Genomic DNA, 25,955 nt, shown 5'->3' with positions numbered 1-25,955 from the left:
GCTATTCATTTGTTAATTCTGGCACAAAACAAGCTTAAAAACTTTGATAATTAATCAAGTCTTGACCAAAATACACCATATTAAAATTAGAAAGCATTATAATTACAGTGTTTATTGATCCTGCCATGGATATTTTGGTCAGACACGGTACAGTGTGTGATGATGTCAAGCTGTAGTTTGTCTATGAAGAGGTCGTACATATTTTCTGGTATGTTGGGTACAAAAAGACATCTCTCTCCTTCCCTCCTCTCATATTCCCAGGACCTGCAGTATTCTGATATCACGTCACGGGACGCCGTGGTCAGGAAAAACTCCAGATCACTGTTATCCAACAAACATTCCGTAACAAAGGCATACATGACGTCATGTCGGATTGAATCTGATGCAAAGGTTATCTTATTGTCCAGTTTATGTATGATTCCATCAGGGATGTCTGTAGTCATTATGACATCAGACTTGACATATTCGTTAAAGTATCTTTCTCTTAGCCTGTTTAGCGTCACTCTATATGTATCTTCATCGATATGTAGTGTATACTCGTCAACAAGAAGTATACAGTACAGCAAGCATCTTGTGTCCGATTTGTATTCGTGATGTTGAACTGAAAATATACAACATAATAAGTTTTCCATAAGTTTTCCATGAAATATAACCATTTCTTAATTTAACAAGTTACATGTAAAACATATTTGCAACGCACTGATACCATCGCATTTTTTTCTGTAGAAATCGACGTTATTAAAATGTCGGTCAAACCCTACGGTCAAGAGATGGATATTGTTGTTACAAAAAGGAAATAACTGTCTAAAAATCATACGAGCAACAGAAGCCCACACACTAACTATTCAATGGTTATTACCAAGGTTAATTTTGTTTTGTTTGATTTTTTATATGGGTCAATTTTTAGATTTAACTGTCAAGCATTGTCTATGACGTGACGCAGTGGTTAGATCGTCTGCTTTAGAATCGATGAGTCAGGACTTTATTCTTACGTCGCAGTTCGAATTCCCACTGTGGGATGTACAGACAGGTCCTTCTGATAAAACCGAATAAAACGTGGTCCTGTGTGACAGTAGATGCTCGCACGAAAAAAAAACAAAGACTCACTTTTCATTATCCCTGAGAGTCGAGAATATATAAAAATCTACAGCCCATCACCAGCAAGTGGTAGTGTTTCCGTATGAGTAAAACAAATTTTGAGAGGGCAGTTAAACAACAAACGAATACACTGTCTATCATCTGGATAATCCAACTGTGCATAAAACGTAATTTCGCAATGAACAAAAGATACATATAAAAATAATGTCTTGCCAATGTACTAGAAAAATAATTATTCAGAATTTGTAACACCATTAGAATTTGTTTATAATGAAAATAGAATTATCTTCCCCCATTTTTTAAATACCATTTGAATGGTTCTTCCCAAAAATAAATTAGTAAAGTAGAGTTTCCGATATTTTACTACATTATAGTAAATCGATGCTCCAACGTTTTCACTTTAGTTAATTAAAGTTTTCTTGATCATTATAGTAAATCAAAGTTGTAAGTTTTTTCATTAGTTTAACGTCTTACGTAATTTAATTTGTTTTTGATTATTAGACGTTTTAAACAGGTCGGAGAGAATACTCGAAATCGGGTATTATCCGTGAAATCGCGTATAATACTCGATATTAGGGTATCGTTGAATCCGTGAAATCGGGTATAGGAGGTGTAATCACCTAATAAAACTTAAACAATGGGATGGCGCATGTTGCCGAGTTAACTTTCATCTAGATACACATGCTTTCTAAAGGTATAACTAGCCAAGTAAGAATTTGGACGTCAAGATAAATGCGCTCAGGACAACAAATACCCGTGGAGCTCAGTACATGTCATGATCTGCACACAAAATGGCGTTCGCTTTGCTTTATATTTTTCATAATGTTGAAAGTATATGCATCTCCCTCATCTTCATTCCCTAAACAACAGAATTGTAAAGTATCAGAATTCGGGAATCTATAATAATTCCACATCAACACGACAAACATGAACAATTTGTAAATAAAAGAAATTATACGGAAACACATTTCACACACAAGATATAATGCCATGTATCAACTAGGGATTGTCTGTCGCATCTAATTATGCGTCATTAATTACTTTCACATTTATCTTGTGCATAAAATCAAATTTATTTATGAATGTATAAATAAAATAATGATAAAAATGTCTAAAATTTCGGCTAAAACCCCCCTCTCTCTCTTTTTAAAATCTTTTATTTTTATCATTCATACATATTTGCAGAATATCATTGATAGTTTCAGGAATACAGCTTATGACATAACTGTCGATCGTTTAATTTCCCAAAGTCATCAATATTTTACCATTTCTTGACGATTTAAAAAAAAGGGGGGGGGCTAAAGAGACCTCTTGACCACCTCTTACAAAACAACCTCGACTGTCTTCTGCATGTGTCCAAGAGACTTGTCTTTGAATGTCACGGTCGGTTAAACTCGCTTATATATTTTTAATTGTAGGGAAAGATTTGTTCATCAAATAAATATCATATACTCAGTAGGTAAACAAAAAGCAACCTGTTATTTTCTAACACAATATGATACTACACGTTACTAGAATTCATCTTTACTTTCTTAACACATTTTGTTCATTATAGAGTATTAATATTGGGAAAATTATTGCCATTAGAAATAATTATCATAGATAAAATAACTAATAGAAAAGTGTGACATATTGTTTACAACCAATCATATATTGAGTTGTATAGCATATTATAATGCAGTTCAAAGAGAGCGATATTAAAAAATTGCGTAAAATAGACAACAGAAGGTAAAATTTACCCTGACTATCATTTAGTATAATACAGAAAGTGGCTACAATTTTTATGAAATTTTAATGTCCGATGAGGATTTATATTCCAAAATAGTAAGACAAGAGTTCCAAGGCGCAATTGATCACTCCATTATTTGAGTTTGTTCATTAACATCTTCATAAACGTAAAAACTATAAAAAATGTGAATACTTGACTATACACTTAATTCATATTCTAATATGACTGTACCTCGATCTATATTGAGAAAGTCAATGTATTACATCTTCGCTAGCCATGGGTTTTCGGTCCGCAACGCTCCCCCAAAAACCCTTGGCCGATATGCATTGAAAAACGCCGGTCACACATAGCGCCATCTGTAAATTTTCAGAAAGAACGGTAATCCTGGTTGAAGCAAATAGCCAATGAAATGATAGCTTTTATGTACGTTTTGGTAGAAAATGATACAGAATATGGCGACTTCTATTAAAACAACATTTGGAGTACAAAAATTTAAATTCTTTCCAACGAGAAGCGATATATGCCTTAACGGATAGACGTGGTGTGTTCATAGGAACGAAAACAGGTTTACACATGTGTTATAATTTTGTCGAAAACTTCTCAAAAGGCGTAGGCCGTAAATTGAAAACAATTTTTTCATTGGTCCACGGTCGGCTACAACTCTCCAATCAAAATTGACCGGCGTTTTTCAATGCATATCGGCCAAGGGTTTATGGGGAGCGTTTCGGACCGAAAACCCTTGGCTAGCGAAGATGATGTATTATAACTCATCATTTGACTTTTATCCCCCCCCCCCTAAAAAAAACAAGAAAATCCTCTTCACATGTCTTCTCGCTCTCAATTTTCAAACAAATGCATTAAATAAAGGTAAAATAGCATATCTTGTATCGATAAAATGCAACCAACAAATTTATGGTGTCTTTAAATAAAATTTTTCATGCTAAATTGACATAAAAAACATACTCACCTTCAATTAGCTATTTTCATCCTGTTTTCCAGTGGTTATTTATTTAATCTTATTTTATTTTCCTCTTTATAATATGGTTGGTATTCTTTTATGGCAGAGATATACAATTATGACTCGCTTATACTGTACTCTCTAATTGTTAGGAATAATTCATATTTCACGTGAAAGGGACGCCATACATTTTACAGTAAAAATACATGTACCTAGCAGCGGTAATTTTCTTTTGATCTTAACTGTGGGTATCTATACATAACCACTGATACCCAATGGGCGTGGTAAAACTGCTACAAAAAAATGACGTAAATCATTTGCATAAATTTCCCATTTTAATAATCATTGAAAAGGTACATTTTCCTGAACATTAATTAACAAAATTCACATACACTTTTATTCCACTCCACGAAATAAAATGAAAAATTAATACTTCATCTCAACATTTAAAACAACATCCTTTTCAACGGTTGAAAAATACTTGACAGTTGTTAAATGTGTTTTTACACTCGCAATCTCCATGCTTTGGATTTTCAATTTTGTCCAAGGATTTTGCCGTTTTGCTGACCGGTTCATCTGGTTCCAACGCATTGGAAATATCACGTAGCATCTCCTCACTCGGACGCTTGTATTTGCGGACACTCTCAATAGATATGTGGCCTGTACGTTCCATGATTTCCGGTTTCGGTACCCCGGCTTGGTAGAGAGCGGTTGCGCAAGTGCGCTTACCGGAATGATTAGAAAAGAATCCGGGAATTCCGGCTTTGTCACACATAATTTTCATAATTGTAGATAATTTGTTGATTCCGATGGGTTGTACACTGAAACGGACTTCGTTGTTCTCTCCATTTGCCAATGGTCACCGGTAAAATCGGTTATTTTCTGAATTAATCACCACCAGATTGAAGTATTCCTGGTAGATATTGTAGACTTTTTCAACCTGAAAGTGATGTCTTATCTATTTCGCGCTCACGTGTCTTTGATACAATCCACCTTCAAAAAATATACAAACAAGGACTGTACATTCAAATTATAACTTTCCTAAAAAAAATTACACAGTTTACTTCTATCGATAGTTTTTTTCCCACAAATATGTATTTGTCGGTTGTTTTTGATTATTGATATAAATTCTATACAAGGTCAAAATACAAATTAACAGATCGATACAGGGATTTATTTAACCATTTTTCAGCAAATTTGCGGTCCATGCATTTACAAACCTGATAGGCCTAACCAATTTGTAGTGTTTTTTAATAAGTAAATCAACTTACCTTTGTATGTCTTATTTGCCCTTCCTGTGAAATTTATAAACTTGCCCTTCTGGTCCTCACCTAACTCAAACTGGTCAACAGATAATGTTTTGTGCTCGTCCACCGCCCTCAGTCCGAACAGTTTGCAATTGTAGAAAAAGACAGTATTTAACATAGATTCTCCCGTATTGTTGCCGAGGAGACCCTTTTCCCAAAGAACGTTTTCTGCCTCTTCAGAAATCGGCTCGGCCTGCTTTGTAGACGTCCCCACTCCTTGTGCGGTAAAAAGTTCTGCTATTCTTGCGCTAAGAGTCTTCCGGAATTCGTAAAATTGGGAATTCTTTTCATCAAGAAAATTCAAATGCACACCGTTTTCTCGTAAATGTCTTAAAAGTCCAGTGCAAAGCATGTAAAGTGTTTTGGGAGGGTACGCTTTGCCATCTTCGCGTCGCGTTTCAACAACAAATCTTGACAACCAAAAATGAAGTTCCTCTGCAGAGAAAGACAGAATATCCGGAATCTGGTCGCCCGTTGTCAACATTCAACATCCGAGCGGAACGCCAGTCGTTTAACGTAGTTACAGACCAATTTGTGTTCTTGCGGGTGTTCTTGCTTTCTGTCGAATTGTGCAACTCTTTTAAATCACTGTCATTTACAAAATGTTCATAACGACCAACCGGCATCTTAGATCCTCCCTTCTTTTTTGGGAGCAGATCAAAATCAACCGTGTAGTCCAATTCCATGTCATCATGGCCAGGGTTGTACAAGTTGATCGCCTGAGATAAGGTGATGTTCTCTAGCAAATTTTCGCACTCGATCTCCTTTTCTATCTGCTCAGTTGCTTGCGAGAGAGTAATGTCGTCAATTGTAGTTTCACATAGCTGCTCAGTTGCTTCCGAAAGAGTAATGTCGTCAATTGTCGTGTCCCAAAGGCTCCCCAAATGAAATAAACCCTGGCACGTATCGTCCATTTCCATTTCACTGCTTTATCGCCGTCCGCATCAAATGACAGAAGCGGGAAATGAAGCACCGAAATTATTTTTGTGCACGTGAAAGATACCTCGCATGGCTTTGATACATATGACTTAAACAATAGGTTTTTAACTGGTTATGTACAGAAGGACGAAGGCGCGGCAAAAATGTCACTCGGACGCTGCGCGTCCTCGTAACATTTTTTCCCCACCTTCGTCCTTCTGTACATAACCAACTAAAACCTATTGTATAACTACTACATAACACGGCGTTAGTCGTTTAATTTCTTTAAAGTTTAACATTTTGTGAACAGTGCACAAATTAGAAAATTAAGTATTTGGAATACTTTAATGGGAAATAAAGACAAACGAAGTGTATTTATTTGTTTTTAGAAATTATATTGAAAAATAATAACGCCATTGTGTCCTCTTTGTTACCCAAGCAGTGTTTGTCGTGTGATTTTAAGCTTACTTGACAACCGTATAAATTAGGTTTAATAAAAATAAATCCACAAGATACTGATGTACAAGTAACAGTAACTGGCATAATGCGTCGTTGCTTTATTCTTTAGTTTTTATAGAAAGTTGCACGGAATACCCGATTTCGCGGATTCAACGATACCCTAATATATAGTATTATACGCGATTTCAAGGATAATACCCGATTTCGAGTATTCTCTCCGACCTGTTAAAGGGATTGATGTAGAGATATTTTTGGTTATTCTATGTGCACATTTTAATTTTAGATTAACAAAGTAGTTAATTAAAATACAATATTAACATTAAGATTAGTAAATAAAAAACATGTTGATTGAAGTTGATTAAGCAGATATTTGCAAATGAAGCAAATCTTATTTTTTCATAAATAAGACTTACGTTACTTCTGTGTGAAATTAAATAGAAAATAATAGACAGAGTTGAATATTATCAGCGCAATAGACAAACTTTACCCAAAGATCTTTAGCTTAAAATATCATGGAATGTAAAAAATGAAAATAAAAAACATTGTTCCACCTGGCGAGTTTTATCATACTTAATCAAAGTTTTAACTTTATTCAGTCATTGTTTCAAACAATTTTACTACAGTAAATCAAAGTTCCAAAGTTTTAACTAAAATGAGAGTTCCAAGATTTTAGTATAGTAAATCAAAATGCCAAAGATTTTACAATAGTGAATCAAATGACCAAAGATATTACATTAGAAGTGTAGTAAATCAAAATTTTCACTAAATTAAATCAAAGTTCCAAAGTTTTCACTTTAATTAAAGCTACCAAGTTTTTATTATTGTAAATTTATCAAGGTTTCATAGGCAAATTAGAGAAAAACAAATTCATTCTCCGACTTGGTTTTGTTAGCGAATACTATACATATACATGTATTTCAAAAAAGTACAATCATGCACTTAGATGACAAGCTTTACATCTTTTAGATAACATTTAAAAATAAACACTGATTTTAACGACAATAGGGATTTGAAACAAGGTCTAAAAAACCGATTCGCATAAAGCATTATCACCCCTACTAATGTGTTCGGAACCTTTTATTTTTCGGTGTTCTGCAAATTATAAAACCCGATGAGTTCAGAGTAGCTCTGGCATTGGCTCTGGCGAGAGTTCGCGAGATTTCAGCGAGATAGGGGTAAATTATTCACGGAAATGTGGCTAGGAAGTGACTTGCACGTGGAGAAATGGTAAACAGAAAAGTTATGTTGCGTTTCATTTTTCACCACCCTAGAATCAGCTGATAATTAATGTCTAGCTGTAGAAATGTACTTCAATCAATCGATCTCTCTTACATTCATTCAATCTTAAATAAGTATTCTAAATAATGCAATTTTCTGCATTCATGAATTAAAATTTCTTTTTGGACAAATATTTTTGCATGGGAACCGGGACTATATTTTTTGGCGTCAGATTAGCAAATGAGGCATCAGCATGAATTTAACTGACCAATCAGCTGAATGAGTATTGCATTATGGGTTACTACGAATACTACAGGGATTTTACGCTTGAAAGAAATGGAAAATCTTTTTGTAAATGTAAAGCTTTTAAAAAATATCATTTTCATGCTTATAATGACAAACAATTCATTTGTTAAATAAACGGTGGAAGTCTAGTTATCTGAGAGTTATACTTCAAAAGCGGTTTGCGTCTGTATTAATTCCTTTGTTGTACTATCGGTGAATACAATGGCCAGGTAGATTCCCTGGCCGAACACTTGATAACGAACGTAAACAAAGTTTTGTCCATTTAAATGCATGAGATGCTGCTCGTTTTCCTTACCCTAAAAGCACTGGTTTTCTGAACTAGACACAAACTATATTTTATTAAACCTTTTTTTTCCAATTAACAACAAATTAAAAATGCCCGTAACATCTTTCATAGTTTCTTATCTTTGTATTTTGTTCGTAAGAACATTTTTATTTTGCAGTCCATTGACATGATCATAGATTGACCTGAACCACGTGTTCGAAGTAAAATGAAAACATGTATTTGGCGTCAACGTTGCTATTCATTTAACGATTGGTCAGTTGCTCGTTGTAAGATATCCTCTGTGCGCATTTATAATAATAGCCATATACTAGTAAGGCAAACAAGGGTTTGTCAGTGTAGATGATAATACACATTTTTACCAGCGAATCTTTCACTAGGGAGCTCTAATTTTCGCCAAAAAGTATAAGATATATTGTCATTTTAACACCCCCTCCTTTAGCCATCCCTTTTCTGTTGAAAAATCATGAAAGTCTTCCAGAAAGGTCTGGAAACATTTATTACAGGACATGTTTTTCAAAAGAAACAGACTATAGCAATATCCTGTTTACTGCCAATTTTATTTATAAAACCGGTTCTACCCTATAACCTTTGAATAGATCAACCTAAACCACGTGTCGTGAATTTAAATCACAATGACATTAGTAGGGGTGATTATAGTCTCACAGATTTAAAAAACTTGAGACTGTTAGCATATCAACTTTAAATACAAACGTTCAGTTCATTAAGTCCTACAATGATATATTTTCCAAGAATGATGAGGAAATTGGACTTACAGCCAGAGTGAAACATCAGATAGAACTTACCAATACAGTGCCATTTAAACAACGCCATAGAAAAATTCCCATCAACATGATTGATGAAGTGAGGAACCACATACAGCAACTTCTTACAAGCGGAGTTATCAGGAGGTCAAAGTCGCCATGGGCCAGTAATGTGGTTTTAGTTAGAAAGAAGAATGGGCAGCTTAGGGTGTGCATTGACTACAGGCAATTAAACCAAAGGACAGTAAAGAATGCGTATGGTCCTCCTAGAATTGATGACATCTTAGATTCTCTTCATGGAAACAAATACTTCACCGTCCTTGACATGAAGAGTGGTTATCATCAAATAGAGATAGAGGAAAAGCACAAGCAGCGCACAGCCTTTACCGTGGGTCCACTTGGATTCTTTGAGTATGAGCGGATGCCATTTGGATTAGCCAATGCCCCCGCCACCTATCAACGAATGATGGAGGACATATTTTCAGACCTTAACCTTAGTATTTGCCTGGTCTACTTGGACGACATCATCGTGTTTTCAAGGACATTTTAGGAACATCTCGAGAGGCTAGACAAAGTTTAACAAAGAATACGGAATTCTGGATTGAAACTTTCTCCATCTAAATGCCAGTTCTTCCAGACTAAGGTTAAATATGTTGGACATATTATGTCAGCGGAGGGATTATCACCAGACCCTGACAAAGTGGATAAAGTGAAGTCATGGCCAGTACCAAGAACACCCGAAGAAGTATGCAATTTTTTAGGATTCATTGGTTACTACCTTAAATTTATAAAGAACTTTTCAAAGATTGCCAGACCTCTAACAGACTTAACACCTTGTCCACAATCATCAAAGAAAAGAGGAAAACAACAGTCAACAGTCGACTGGAAATGAGGTAAAGATCAACAAGAGGCTTTTGATGTTCTACGCCAGCATTTGATATCACCACCAATACTTGGCTATCCAGATATGACATTGCCATTTGAACTTCACACCGATGCAAGCTCCAGAGGACTCGGTGCCATTCTTTACCAAGAACAGCACGGGATGAAGCGAGTCATTGGATATGCGAGCAGAGGACTTATACCTGCAGAACGGATCTACCCGGCCCATAAGCTTGAGTTCCTAGCCTTGAAATGGTCCATCACCGAGAAGTTCAAAGATTATTTATACGGATCCAAATGTACTGCCATTACAGACAACAACCCATTAACCTACATCCTTTCCAATGCCAAATAAGACGCGACAGTTCACAGATGGGTTGCAGCATTATCCGCCTACAATTTCGACATAAAATACAGACCAGGGAAGAAGAACGCAGCAGCAGATGCATTATCAAGACTGGAGTCAACGAGTACAGAAGTGGTCACCATCTCATCTGATTCTATTAGGCATGTCAAACGTTGCAATATTTGATAATCTTGTGATGTATATTCAAAATCTTGTGATGTATGTTCGAAATCTTGTGATGTATATTCAAAATCTTGTGATGTATATTCAAAATCTTGTGATGTATGTTCGAAATCTTGTGATGTATATTCAAAATCTTGTGATGTATATTCAAAATCTTGTGATGTATGTTCGAAATCTTGTGATGTATATTCAAAATCTTGTGATGTATGTTCAAAATCTTGTGATGTATATTCAATATCTTGTGATGTATATTCTTAAACTTGTGATGTATATTCTATAATCTTGTGATGTATGTTCGAAATCTTGTGATGTATATTCGAAATCTTGTGATGTATGTTTGATAATCTTGTGATGTATATTCGAAATCTTGTGATGTATGTTCGATATCTTGTGATGTATATTCGAAATCTTGTGATGTATATTCTATAATCTTGTGATGTATGTTCGAAATCTTGTGATGTATATTCGAAATCTTGTGATGTATATTCTATAATCTTGTGATGTATATTCAATATCTTGTGATGTATGTTCAAAATCTTGTGATGTATATTCAATATCTTGTGATGTATATTCGAAATCTTGTGATGTATATTCTATAATCTTGTGATGTATGTTCGAAATCTTGTGATGTATATTCGAAATCTTGTGATGTATGTTTGATAATCTTGTGATGTATATTCGAAATCTTGTGATGTATGTTCGATAATCTTGTGATGTATATTCGAAATCTTGTGATGTGTGTTCTACAATTCAGTGATGCGTGCAATAAAATTGCATGACGCAACAGAAAAGTAAGGACAATTTTCATTGGTTAGAAATAACGAAAGTAGCCGGAGCGGTCGTAATGCACACATTGACACAACTTCGCAAGCATGAAATTGACGAATTCAACCTAAAGTCAAAATTATAGGTAATAGAAAAATTGTTTTGGTATCAAGAAGCACTAAGTCAGTCATAACGTGAAAAGTGGGAATCAAGAACATTAATTTGATTTGTTTGAAGGTACATCAAAAACAATTTAGTGGCTTATTGCTGGACTAAACAGCTAAAGGATGTTTTATCCTATTTTTACGTCCTCATATTGTAGTGATGTTGATTAATCGGTATGATTTATTCTATATTGGTGCTAGTTAGAATAATCTAACTGTGTCTCGGGACAAACTCTCACCACGCAGGGTTCGAAATTGCATGGCCCATTGCAGCTGCATTGACCGTAGCCCTAGTCCAGGGACGACTTTGCAATAAATAAATAAATAACACGACAAATTTTTAGGAGAAGGGGAATGTCTGGAAAAGATTAATTGCTATGCATCATTGAATATTGTCATTCACAAATTTGTCCAATTATTTTTATAGTAAATGTATTGAGCCGGGCTCATTTACAGGATAATGAACAAGGACTGTGGTGACAGTTTAAAATCACGTTCAGACGTTTAGAGAATATGTAATACACACAAAAATATCTCAATGGCATGTATAATATTAAATAGTTTTAAAAATAAAATAAAATATAGCTAGAAATTAACAGCGAAAAATATTTATCACGTATTGTGTCGGGGTAATCCGGCTTTATATACAAACAGAAGTAAATAAACACCGATGCAGCAAGATTAAGGTCAAACGTCTCTGCACTGATGTGTCCTCAGCGGGGAGATTTGCATTAAGTCATTAATGATGTTCCCTGCATTTGTGTTAGCCTGATAGTACAACCTTTATTTATAGAATCAATCTAATTCAAATTAGATGTTAGATCCGCTTGCATACTCGCTACACTAACATCTAACAACATCCCGTTGAGGGTCACGTCAGAGGTCAAATTCTATCAATTAATCAAATCGCAGCTGGCAAAATCATCATATATTGTTGAAGCGAATAAATCTTGAGGCGTTCCGAATTTAACCTCTTACGTGACCCTCAATGGGATGACTTGTTAGATGTTAGTGTGGCGAGTATGCGAGCAGATCTAACATCTAATTTTAATTATATTGTTTATAGAATATGATGCAGACAGGGATACCTGGTGAAAACCTTTCGCACCCGTTGAATTATACTTTGTAAAATATTAGTCAAAGGAGCCAGGAAAAATATTAAACAATTTAATAATTTGATAAAAACATTCGATTTACTATTTCTTAAGGTGTTGAATGGATTTTGTTTTCTCAACAGCGGCTGGTGCACGTACCATACTTTTACTCGTAAACTCAATTTGGCGGTGAAGAAGCAGCATTTTCTGTTGCTCACCGTCGCAATAGCTGAGCATTGCTCTACGAGCAATGTGCCCGGCTAAAAATCATAATATTTGTAATGATATATCATATTCTAGACTTGACATACAATAAACAATGATAAGAATTATTGTTGCATATCTGCAGTGATTTTCTTTGATCTTTCTGTGGTGATAATTTATCCCATAATATCACATGTGTGATAATACTTTCCAAACATGTTTCAAAGTTTTTACACTCTTTATCATACAGTTTTAAAGAACAGTTTTATGAGCTCATAAGTATATTAAATGGTTAATTTATCAAAACCTGCATTTAAAAATTCAGAAGTCTTAAGTTAAACCAAATTGTCCAGGGTATTCTTAGTAAGGTATGTCAAAGGTCATGGTTAAGTGACTTTGTAAGGCTGGTATTTTTTCTTTAGTTTTATGGCAATCAGTGCACATGGTAAATAGCATAAAATTACCCTTAAAGGTCTTATGCAAGGAGATAGCTAATTAAAATGAACAAATGTAGTTCTATGTATGATGTATATAGAGACAATAGTATATAGAGAATAATATTTCTTTTCTTTTTTCATTTTCAGGAACTTTACGTAGGTCTACAGTTTTAATTTTGGACTCATGCACTAGGAATATCATATCAGCAGAATTGTGCCACTGAATCAAAGGGAACTCTTTTTTTTTAGGTACGCATGATCGATGTAACTTCCTCGATGGTGTGTTGGCTGTTTGCCCATGTGTATTTCGGGGTATAGGTATGTTTAGTCTCAATTTTCTTTCTTAAAAGCCGCATAAGGGGTATATTTTTTCTGATCTCAAATTTTGTCTAAGCATTAATCTTTTTTCTCATTCATGAATTATCTGCTGAGAGTCTAGTTAATTAATTTATTTAATTAAAGCTATATAGTAACATATAGTGAAATTATTTCCTTGTGTGAGACCTAAAGAAAATCAGGTTACTCATTTTTATGACAATTTCTTTGATTTCAGGAGTAGCCTCCCCTTTTAAAGATCAAAAATGGTGATTTTACAGTGCGGCATGCAGTCTGGTCTTCAACGAAGAGTTTTGACACCTGTAATACCCATATTTCTACCATTCACCTCTGTAACCTTTGTTGAGTTCATCAGACTGGTAAGAAAAACAATATTGTTAATTGAAATAATTTTATCAAGATAAATAAAATAATTAATGAAAAAAAAATTACATGAACACTGACTCCCTCATATAAGAAAATGTCACATTTTACACATTGCAATTATACATCATTTACATATTCACATTTTCCCCATTTACACATGCAGTTGAATAGATTTAGTGCTTAATAATACATAGCAACAATTATTACACGAATCCTAAGACAATTCACAAAATACATGAATGCATTAAACTGTGAAATACAGATTTCGTACATTTAATTAAAATGCACAGCATCAGAACCCCCCCCCCCCCCCCCCCTCACAATCTTGCAACTTTCTTTTTAATTCAAAGTCACTAGGCAACACTAAAGATTTCCACTTATTGCTTTTCTGTCCAAGACAGGAAGTTGAGGAACAAAGTTGACAGGACATCCTGAACTGTCTTCGCTACCAGCTTATGAGGGAACCAGCTGCAGTGGACAAAGTATGTTACATCATAGGATAATAGGTAAGTCTCCGGAGTAGTGTTTGTAGCAATTCTCGTACTTGGTCCTGCATCGAAGATTCAGGACTATTGATATTTATCTCTGCTTGGTTTGGTTCTTCCCAGAAACATGTTACTGGTGGTGGTCCCTATATTCTTCTGGCTTTTGTGGTGAGGAATGTTTCATTTCTAGCTCTTTTCTGATCACATTTTGTCTATCTAGCTGTTTGTCTGTCTGTCTGTCCATCTGTCTGTCTGTAAACTTTTCATATTTTCGACTTCTTCTCTAGAACCCATGGACCAATTTCAACCAAACTTGCCACAAAGCATCCTTGAGTGAAGGGGATTCAAGTTTGTTCAAATAAAGGGCCACACCCTCATTCAAGGGGAGATAATTGGGAATGAATGTAAATTTGATGGTATGTTTTAAAAATCTTGTTCTCAAGAACCACTGTGCCAGGAAAAATGAAACTTATGGAGAAACATCCTCAGGTAGTGTAGATTTAAATTTGTTCAAATCATGACCACCGGGGGGAGGGCGGAGCCACAATGGCTGACCAAAGTTTAACATAAAAATATATATAGGAAAATTCTTTAAAAATCTTCTTCTCAAGAATGACAAAGCCATAATTGATCCTATTTATATGGAAGCATCCTCAGGTAGTGTCGATTCAAGTTTGTTCAAATCATAACCCCCGGGGTAGGGCGGGGCCACAATGGAAGATCAAAGTTTTACATAGAAATATAAAGGAAAAATCTTTAAAAATCTTCTTCTCAAGAACAGCAAAACCCTGATTGATCATATTTATATGGAAGCATCCTTAGGTAGTGTAGATTCAAGTTTGTTCAAATCATGTCCTCGGGGGTAGGACGGGGCCACAAAGGATGATCAAATTTTATATAGAAATATATAGGAAAATTCTTTAAAAATAACCTTCTCAAGAAAAGCAAAGCCATGATTGGTCAAGGGACTACTTTTGGATTTAAACTTTTCAATAAAAAACCAATTTTTACTTTTTCCTAGCCACAGTGCTCAGGTGAGCGATGTGGCCCATGGGCCTCTTGTTTTTTTTTTTTTTTTAAAAATGATCAATCATTAAATATAAATAAATCAGTTGTTAAAAAATTTGCTTCATATTTGAAGTGCCTTAAACCGACCCTCTGATGAAAGTGACCAGTGTTTTTTGCACCTTGGAAGGTTTATTGGTAAAATATAAGAAGGAAGTTATGATTTTGGTGTTACTATTGTTGTTATTTAAGTTTGATTCGATTTTTATATTACGAGTATTATGAAACTGTTATTTTGTTACTGACCGATGGTTAATTTTAATTGTGAACAAATGTACAAAGATGAGGAGTATAATATAGTTGGCTATGTATAATGCCCAATTTTTGAACATACTATGTAATAAATATTAATAACAACCTTTGAATAATTGGAAAGACAATATTATAAATATGATAGCATTTTTGTACATGAGCATACATTTTTGAAAGGAAAAATAAATTATTCAATTGCATTAAAAAAAATATTTTGTTTCATATTCTTGCGAATTATCAGATCATTCTTCTATTATTTAAATACTCTGTCATTATGAAACCTTGTTAATAATTAAGTAAATATTAATTGTACATTTGCACCAATTTTTACATGGCATTTTCACACTAAGAATGCCACGTGCAAAATTATATACAGGAACAATTCTGAACAAATATATGCAAGTGAGTTGTAAATTTGATATGTAATGCATACATTACAAAAACCCATGACAGTGTTCACTAAAATGAAATGTATGGACTCTTATATAAATACTTGGTATATGTGATATGGATATTATGGATGATATTTTTGAGAATGACACAAGTAATGAAATTTTTCAGCATTGAATTGGATTCTTGAACCAGAGCCATGTGAACCTGGTCCACCTGTACCTCTCATTGAAGACCTGTTAACATCACCAGAGTATGTTCATTCTGATACCCCTATGGTATGGTTACAGCATGCATTATCCCTGAATCCATTAAAAGAGCTGCATTGGCAATGAAACAACCCAATGTGGTCGATTGTAAGGAAACATAGCATATCAGCTTCCAACTTTGGTGCAGTTCTCAGTTCTAAGCAAAGGCGGTAAGACGTGTGATTAAATTTTTGCGAAATAGACTTTTAAAATTACAGTCAAACTTTGTTATCTCAAACCCATTATCTCATATTTCATGGATATGTCAAAGTAATTTTGAAGTCCAAACCATTTATAAAAGACTGGGACATTTTATTCTTGATAACTCTTTATGTATTATTCTTGAATCCACGGATATTTCCAACATTTTTCTTGGTCTCATTGAGTTTGAGATAATGAGGTTCGACTGTAATGACTAGATATTTGTACATAAAGATGCAGGAAATATAAGATTAATAACCAAAAATCATATTTTCTTCTCCAGATTGACATTGTCACTGAAGAAACAGCTGATGTCGGCTTACAATCTGGAGTCCATCAAGGCTGTTGCATGGGGTATCACTCATGAAGATGATGCTTTGAGAAAGTATGAAAAGGACTTTGATGCAGCTGTAGAGCAGTCAGGTATACAGCACAAAATAACATTCATTCAACCTCTGACATGTTAACATTCAATGTGTCAAAACAAATAACAGGACTTATCCTGGTAAAAAAACAGAAATCAATTACTGAAGTCTAATTGTAAAAAAAAAACTAGAAATATGTCCATAGGACATGAATGCCCCGCCGAGGATATATTAGTAAAGCAACATGAAATTTGTACATGTATAAAATTTGATCAGTTTGGTTCAGGCAGGGCTTATAGTTAGTTGGGAATAAAAATGTAGGTCCAGCATCCAAAGCAAGTCTGGTAGTGTCCATCCCTAGATACATCATCCATGCAAGTTTGGTTCAGGTAGGGTTTATAGTTACTTGGGAATGAAAATATAGGTCAGATCCAGCATCCGAAGCAAGTCTGGTAGTGTCCATCCCTAGCTGCATCATCCATGCAAGTTTGGTTTAGGTAGGGCTTATAGTTACTTGGGAATGAAAATGTGAGTCAGATCCAGCATCCGAAGCAAGTCTGGTAGTGTCCATCCCTAGATGCATCATCCATGCAAGTTTGGTCTAAGTAGGGCTGATAGTTCCTTAGGAATAAATCTGCTCCAAAAACTTCAACCTGGTCACTCATCTGGAAAATGTAGGTCAGATCCAGCATCCGAAGCAAGTCTGGTAGTGTCCATCCTTAGATGCATCATCCAAGCAAGTTTGGTCTAAGTAGGGCTTATAGTTCCTTAAGAATGGACCTGCTCCAAAAACTTTAATTTGGTCACTCATCTGGAAAATTTAGGTCAGATCCAGCATCCGAAGCAAGTCCGATAGTGTTCATCTCTAGATGCATCATCTATGCAAGTTTGTATCAACATGTAAAGTTTGATAACACCATCTTGAATGGTATGTTTAAAACAGAGCTAAACACTATTTAAGAAAAGTCAGGTCAAGGTCAAAGGAAAGGTCAAGGTCAAAAAATGTTGATGCAGTTGCATAGCTCTCATCAATATCTATCAGCATATGAAGTTTGATGAAAATATCTTGGATAGTTTCTTTGAAACTTAGCTTTGAACAGAGCTAAACACAAAGTGGGACGGAAACAGAAGGACAGAAGACGGACATGACAAACACTATATGCCCCGGCCATATTCATGGCGGGGCATAAATATTCAGTTACCAACATATTCCAGAAAATTTGCTTTTTGAAGTAGAAGGATTATAAAAGCTCTACTTAGACTTTGTTTGCATTACAAAATCAATTGTATTATGGTTTGTTTGCATTCAGTAGTATTATAATTTTTTCTGGAAAGGATATGGTTGCATGAATCCGGAGTGTTGAATGATGGCTTAGTTGTTTAAAACATGCAGTGTATTTTATCAAACTCCAAAGCCAAAGACCATTCCTGATATTGTAGAGGTGAAGTGTCCATATACAGTCAGGTAGCAAGGTCAAAAATTTGAAAGGTTTTTCAAGGTCAAAAAATGTATTGTCCATGCAGAAATTAAAAATCTTGCATAGCTCTCATGATTTCAATATTAATTTATGCAGCATATGAAAGTTTGATGAAAATATCTTGGATAGTTTTTTTGAAACTTAGCTTTGAACAGAGCTAAACACAAAGTCAAGGCCACTACACATATGTAACAAAACATTCTGCGACTTAATTGTGTGGACAAAGTAGACAGATTGTGATTAGAATAGTAAAAGACATGACAAACACTATATGCCCCGGCCATATTTTCATGGCGGGGCATAAATATAGTTACCAACATATTCCAGAAAATTTGCTTTTTGAAGTAGAAGGATTATAAAAGCTCTACTTAGACTTTGTTTGCATTACAAAATCAATTGTATTATGGTTTGTTTGCATTCAGTAGTATTATAATTTTTTCTGGAAAGGATATGGTTGCATGAATCCGGAGTGTTGGGAGCTTCACCTGATGGCTTAGTTGTTCGACCACCAACATGCAGTGTATTTTATCAAACTCCAGAAGCCAAAGACGCCATTCCTGATATTGTAGAGGTGAAGTGTCCATATACAGCATCGTCTTCAACAGTAGCAGATGGGGCACAAAATTTGAAGGATTTTTCATAGGTAAATAACATTAAAAATCTGTATTGTCCAGTACTTTGAAATTAAAAATCTTGTAGGTTTTCATTTCATCCCTTGCACTTTGAGTAAATGATTTCAAAACATGTATTAATTTACAAGTGCAGCTGTTCAATATGGTATGAAGATATTGAAAAAGGAGGGGATATGTACTGGTATGACACAACTTAAGTGTTTTTTGATTTTTTTTTAGATCTTAAACAAGATACCCTGTGCCTGAAAACCAGTCACCCGTACTATCATCAAATTCAAGGCCAGCTACACATATGTAACAAAACATTCTGCGACTTAATTGTGTGGACAAGAGTAGACTGCATTGTGATTAGAATAGTAAAAGACATTGAATGGACAGCAAATGTTCCAAAGCTGATAGATTTCTACATTAACATTTTCATTCCAGCACTGATGGAAAACTGAGTTCTGGTTTGAACTTCTTGACACTTAGTTTTGTACCTCTAGAATTTTCTAACAATGGAAAATGGGTAATCATGTTAAATGTGTTGAATGTTCCCAAGTCTCATAAATGTATGATATGATATGTCACAATCCAATGAATCCATCATAAAACTTCTGGCTTATAAGACTATTTTAAATAGCAATGATGATTAATAAAATCTATGTACTACATAAAAAAAGAATATCAAAATTTAGAATCATTTTATTAATGAATTGAAGATGTTATTCTCAAAGTGAAAATGTAACATTTTTGTCTTTCTTAATAGATAAATTGTTGAAAACATGAATTTGTTGAGTTGTGCTTTAAAGGTAAATATACTTTAAACTAGAGATTTAAAATTATAAGTAAACCCTCTTCCAAATTATATTGTCAAATGAAGAATCGAATTGCCAAACATTCTTGTAATAAATCCATGCTAAACAAAAGGGATTTTCATTTTCTGAAGTACATGTATTACAACATACTACAAAGTTAACAAATATAACCATTGACATTGATAACAAATCAAAATTTGCTTATCCCTTGCACTTTGGTATGAATATCTTCACTGTTTAGTGTATACTGTCACACGCCAATGCAAATTTATAATAAGTACATGTATCTTTAAGTAATTTCTTTCAAAAGTGGAGCTTGCAAGTTTACAAGACAAGAACAGAGTTGAAATATTTTTGTTGAGATTGGTCTGTAAGTAGATGGTATGTGACGGAGAATCTCGTAATTCTTTATCCTCTCGTTGGCTCTTTCCACATGAATAAGTGCTTTAGCAATCTTGTAACAGTGCTGCTTCTTGTATGGTAAACTGGCCTCGTGTCGATAAAAGAGCTTTTATAATTAAGCAGACACCCTGGGGCAACTGGTCATGAATGGTGAAACCTTTGACCACCAAAATAAGGTCTCCAGCTTTGAACTTTCGTAAAACTTGGCTGTGACGTACAATAGCTACATCAGAAGTAGAACCTGGGTACAGCATGGAGCAAAATGTAAGTGCACCATTTGGAGGCACGCAAGTTACTGCTTTAAAAGTATGGCAACTTTTGTACATACTGTAGGCCATGGCCTGATTATCCATATGTGTTGGGATGTCCTGGGTTGTTTCATTTGCATCCATGGATGCTCTAGCAGAGGAAAAATCCTCAAAAGATTTTGGCAGAGACCCTGAAAAAAAGTTGGAAAAAAATTAATTTGATTATTTGTAATTGTGTAAAAAAATTGTGTTACAGTCAATCTTTCAAGAATACAATAAATTTAACTGCATTAAATTTTTGCAAGTCATTATGATAAATTTTAAAACAAACCTTTGCATTTAAGCCGACTTGGAAAACATTCTACGCTACATTCTACACTACGCCATCAGACAGCATCTTGTATAGGGAAAAGACCACTAATTATTTTCCCATAGAACTCCATACAAACCTTAGGCCCTCTCAGTACTTTACTATGACAATTTCAGAAAAATCTTTAGCATCATTTCAAACTTTGTTCTAAGCCCTAACAAAAAATACTGAAAAAAATATATGGTCCCATGGCGTTTATAGGTCAAAATTGCAGTTATTTTCAACTTATAGAGATTCGCAGTAAATAACACGCGGCATAAAAAATTAACCCCCACTCCTAAAATCTTCCCTGGCATTTCTATAGTTTCTGTAATATTCCCTCATCCCATCATTTATTTCAAAGGTCATTAATTTTACTTTAAAATGAAAACAATTAAATACCTGATTTCAGCCAATGGCGTAACGCCTACCCATTCAGTATTCGGTTTAATGTTCCATAACAAACAAAGCCATGTGTGCATCCGGGGATTTGGTGCTCTCATTCCTATACTTACATACTTACCTGTCCCAGAATTAGTCAATTGTGGTAATTTCAAAGACTATACACCTACCTGTGAACATGTATGAAATTTGAGTCCTGTGACTTCAGTGTATTGGATACTGTGACCATCTCAAATGATGACACCTTACTGCTACCAGCACAATTCAAAGGAGTGAATGACGTCTGGGCCGGTGATGATATTTGGATATATTGGTGACTGTAATAAATAAAATATTTGTACAATGAATTGTTTTTGTGCTTTGATGTTAATAAAGTGATATTAAGTCAAAATTGAGTCAATAATTTCATAAGGGTGGATTCTACCCAGAATTAGGTAAAAAGCTCCAAAATTGGATAAATCATAGTTAATTAAGCAAAATTCAAAGGTTTTAAAAAGACTGATATAGAATTTTTTTATGCTTATGCAAAGTATATTTTTTAAGACTCTGATATACTAATTGATTCTTATCTAATCCCTCCTATTGCTTAAGTATGTACAAAAAAGTTTCCCCACCCCCCAGTGAAAAACACTTAAAGAAATAGCAGGTGCCCCCTTTTATTTTTGTTTACAATTAATTTAGACAAGTTTAAATCAATCCTTTTGATAACAAATCAAAGTTCAATGTCTGTAGTCTTATACATTACAATCAGAAGCTACTTTTTGAATTTTATTCTAAGAAAAGGAGAATTTAAATAATTTTTTTTAAAAATTAAAGAAAAGCAAAAACTGAACCCAAAATGTACTTTACAATAAGAGGCTGGAAAGTTAATAAATAAAATTTTTACCTGCAATGTACAGAAAACTGTCCGACAAAATACATCGGGTGGGTAGGGAGTCTCCATTTTCTTCTTATATAGAGAAAATGCCCCTGCTGATCAGAGACCTAAACTCCCAAATAATAACAAAATATGTTAACATAACAGTCAATCTAAGATGTTCATCCCTCAATGGCAACAAGTTTTTATTACAGTAACTGAAATTGTTAGGAAATAGGAAATCACAATTGGAATTCCTTTAAATGTACCTTCTCTTCGTTGTATTTAATATCGTGGATTGATATTGGCTTCCTTTTACTAGACTCTATTTTTAGGGCAAGCAATTCCTTTTCCAGTTGTATTTCTGTTGAGAGGCGCTGCATTTCTTGAGTACAGTTAAATGTGCAGGATGCTGAGTAGTTGTGCTCTGATATCAACTGAAAATATATTGTAAATCATGTACAGTTAAAAGAACTTTATATATTATTAAAAATTATTGAAAATGTTTCAGTGTTGGTCATTTGTCATCATTGGTGTTTTAAATGAGCTTTACTTTTTCTTGATATTGACATTTTGGTGCTTGTGGAATCTGCAACTGGTCCATCTGTGAAGATGACAGGGACTCCTCACTTTTGAGTTTTTTCCTCCTTTGTAAAATAATTAAACTTGAATTATTTTTTTATTCAGTTGTAAGCTACTCTGTTTATACATGTACCCTTTTAAAGATTTTTAGTAAAATATTCTCAATTAAACTCCACCCACCCACCATCCAAAAACAAGATGTCGGTCATATTTTGAAAAATAATTTCACCTTTTTGTACATTCAGGATCAGAGAAATCCATGGCCTTTCCTTCATTCCATGCAAAATATGCAGGGTCCCCCTCCTTCTTACCATCCTTAAAGTGGCAGGAGCAGATGCGATCATTCTGATCTCCTGGTTGGCGATCAGCTCATCTAAAAATATACATTATACAAAGACTGAGTGAAGGAGAATTAAAAAGCAAAACATGTTCATTTAGCATGTTATTATCAAATAGCCTAAATGACTTATTTTTTCATTATTTTTTTTTTTAAATGTTACATTTACTTGCAAGTACAAGATAACCATGTGCATAACATTAACTAATCCGAGATTCCTCTGACTCTAACCCCCGCTTTTATATTGTGACTTGTGCGCACAAGTCACAATATAAAAGCGGGGGTTAGAGTCAGAGGAATCTCGGATTAAACATTAACAAACGGTAACAGTATTTGGTAGTAATAATACGAAATAAAATGTCATAAAAACAGCTGTTAAACAAAAATTAATCTTGCTACAAATTGCACAGTTTTTGTAGTATGTACTCTTCATTATTCTTCTGCTATATTGATTACTACGAGATTTAACTTTTTAGCATGCATGTATAAATACTGTATCTGACAATGCAGCATCGTGACATATCGTTACAAGTACCTACAAATTTTGTCAATACATCTACGTTTACTGAGTTTTTTCCCTAGCAGGCCGAAATATCTCCATCATGTCACCAGGAACAACACTCGTGCATCTCGTAATTAGTGCTGCAATAAACAAACTGATGTGTTTTTTCTCACCTGCATGGTTTTCCCGACGCTTCAGCTACTTTCGTTATTTCTAACCAATGAAAATTGTCCTTACTTTTCTGTTGCGTCATGCAATTTTATTGCACGCATCACTGAATTGTAGAACACACATCACAAGATTTCGAATATACATCACAAGATTATCGAACATGCATCACAAGATTTCGAATATACATCACAAGATTATCAAACATACATCACAAGATTTCGAATATACATCACAAGATTTCGAACATACATCACAAGATTATAGAATATACATCACAAGATTTCGAATATACATCACAAGATATTGAATATACATCACAAGATTTTGAACATACATCACAAGATATTGAATATACATCACAAGATTATAGAATATACATCACAAGATTTCGAATATACATCACAAGATTTCGAACATACATCACAAGATTATAGAATATACATCACAAGATTTCGAATATACATCACAAGATATCGAACATACATCACAAGATTTCGAATATACATCACAAGATTATCAAACATACATCACAAGATTTCGAATATACATCACAAGATTTCGAACATACATCACAAGATTATAGAATATACATCACAAGTTTAAGAATATACATCACAAGATATTGAATATACATCACAAGATTTTGAGCATACATCACAAGATTTTGAATATACATCACAAGATTTTGAATATACATCACAAGATTTCGAACATACATCACAAGATTTTGAATATACATCACAAGATTTTGAATATACATCACAAGATTTCGAACATACATCACAAGATTTTGAATATACATCACAAGATTTTGAATATACATCACAAGATTTCGAACATACATCACAAGATTTTGAATATACATCACAAGATTATCGAATATTGAGAGATGATAACAAAAATGATAAGATGAATTACCGGTAACAACAATGAGAGAAAATGGGAATAATGAACATGAAATTGAAACAACAAACTCCATCAAAGGAAAAATATATTATATGAAATATCTATACAAAAATAATCTCAAAAATATGAATACTTTATCAAAAAGTACCAAAATAAATTAAATTGGAAAATATAAATATTTTCCAGAAATAAATTAATAAATGAATTATTATTAATGAATTAATAAATAATTTTCCCAGTTCTCCTAAATTCAAGTTTTAGTTGAAAAATACTTCAAAAAATATCTTATTAATTTTAGAAGAAAGATAATACAAAAATATTTACTTTAAATAAGAAATTTAATTGATGTCCAAAAATAAACTTTTTAGGAAATAAATTCCGAATGAGTCAAGGGCTCAGTTATCAAAATACGTTTCAAAGTGAAAGTAGCAGAGAAAAGGTGGATAAACAGCACCAAATGTTTTCCCATAGACTTCCATACAAAATTTAGCCCCTCTCACTGATACATGTATTGAATTTCGGGCAAATGACCTTTTTGTCGTGAAAGTTCGAGATATTGGAAAACAAAATATGCCAGAAAAAATATACCGTGCCGTTGCAATTTTACTTTCAATTTCCATTTGTTTACAACTAGGTGCGTTTGACACCAAATGAAAATCTCTAACCAAAGTGCATCCCTCCCTTCAAATTTTTACCTGTAACTCCTATATACCTCAGAGAAACCCAAGTCTTGACATGAGATTTTTATCAACTTTATTTCACTTGTCAAAAACATAACAAGTCTTTTCTCTTATTGAGCAATCACGCGCCAGCTAGCATGTTCTCCTCCGCACAACATTGGGTGTCCAAAATGTCTGCGCCCATGTATTTGTTTATGTAGGGGTTTTTCCAGGTGAGGTGCTGAAACAGTACCTGTACGGAGTGTTCTGCCGGACGACTCCAGTAAGAAAAGGACAAGACAGCCCTTTTATACTTTATTGAACAATAGAAAATCAATGAATCGATAAGTTTATATCAAACTGAACTATTGGATTCACATAACGCCGATTAGCTAATCAGAGCGGACTTTACAAAGGTATGTGAATACACAATACAGGAAGTGACAAATATTGTTTACAAATGGAGAACCGGGTAAGATGTGTTTAACTTCGCGTTGTGTTTAAGTTGAATATGATTTATTAGTACCAAATTAATTAAGTGTAAACCAATAATTATTAAGTATAAAGATGTAAAGTTAATTGAGGTAAGTAATTTGGCTGAACAAAAACCAGTTTTCCTACATTCTTCCCTCCTTGGGGAACAAATGTGTAAACATTTGTGTATAATAATATAATAATCAAAGGAAAACTGCAAAAATATAATATACGATACAATAACCAAAATAATAAGGTCAAACATATACTAGTCATAAAATATGCATCAAAATGACATGAATGATCACTCGGGTATAACAACAACAAACAAATGAGT

The 25,955-nt window shown here is 34.0% G+C and overlaps 2 protein-coding genes and 1 long non-coding RNA gene across 10 annotated transcripts in view; 1 reads left to right on the top strand and 2 right to left on the bottom strand.

Annotated features, from left to right (window-relative positions):
- The window catches only part of LOC134230305 (probable serine/threonine-protein kinase pats1), a 95,400-nt gene extending 94,805 nt beyond the window's left edge, over positions 1 to 595 (bottom strand). For both annotated transcript variants that reach the window (XM_062712075.1, XM_062712074.1), the window contains exon 1: positions 107 to 595. In XM_062712075.1, the coding sequence (XP_062568059.1) occupies positions 107 to 443 (337 nt within the window). In that variant the 5' untranslated portion in view covers positions 444 to 595. The remainder of the gene's footprint in view (positions 1 to 106) is intronic.
- A 10,476-nt stretch (positions 596 to 11,071) lies between these two features.
- Positions 11,072 to 19,702, top strand: LOC134230304 (uncharacterized). Of its 5 annotated transcripts, none has more exons than XR_009984321.1 (8): positions 11,072 to 11,361; positions 13,263 to 13,433; positions 13,669 to 13,810; positions 14,168 to 14,323; positions 16,181 to 16,427; positions 16,742 to 16,881; positions 18,749 to 18,944; positions 19,153 to 19,702. It is a non-coding gene; the product is annotated as an uncharacterized LOC134230304 (long non-coding RNA). The 5 variants fall into 5 exon arrangements; XR_009984318.1 differs by having other exon boundaries at positions 11,076 to 11,361; positions 14,215 to 14,323; XR_009984317.1 differs by having other exon boundaries at positions 11,082 to 11,361; positions 14,219 to 14,323.
- LOC134230302 (uncharacterized) lies at positions 19,602 to 23,752 on the bottom strand. Of its 3 annotated transcripts, none has more exons than XM_062712071.1 (7): positions 23,442 to 23,752; positions 22,799 to 22,942; positions 22,541 to 22,634; positions 22,257 to 22,424; positions 22,018 to 22,115; positions 21,302 to 21,448; positions 19,602 to 20,571 (listed from the first exon to the last, which is right to left on the bottom strand). In XM_062712071.1, the coding sequence occupies exons 2-7, from the start codon at positions 22,828 to 22,830 to the stop codon at positions 20,550 to 20,552; spliced, it is 561 nt and encodes a 186-aa protein (XP_062568055.1). In that variant the 5' UTR covers positions 22,831 to 22,942; positions 23,442 to 23,752; the 3' UTR covers positions 19,602 to 20,549. The 3 variants fall into 3 exon arrangements, with proteins under 3 accessions (XP_062568055.1, XP_062568057.1, XP_062568056.1); XM_062712073.1 differs by having other exon boundaries at positions 23,467 to 23,752; XM_062712072.1 differs by having other exon boundaries at positions 23,582 to 23,752.
- Positions 23,753 to 25,955: the final 2,203 nt, after the last annotated feature.

Source organism: Saccostrea cucullata, unplaced genomic scaffold (genome assembly GCF_032062105.1).
Source record: "Saccostrea cucullata isolate Sc308-1 unplaced genomic scaffold, CSIRO_AGI_Scuc_v1 ctg362, whole genome shotgun sequence".
NCBI lineage: Eukaryota > Metazoa > Mollusca > Bivalvia > Ostreida > Ostreidae > Saccostrea > Saccostrea cuccullata.
Note: the sequence above shows the minus strand (reverse complement) of the source record. Positions and strands in the feature narration are given on the sequence as shown.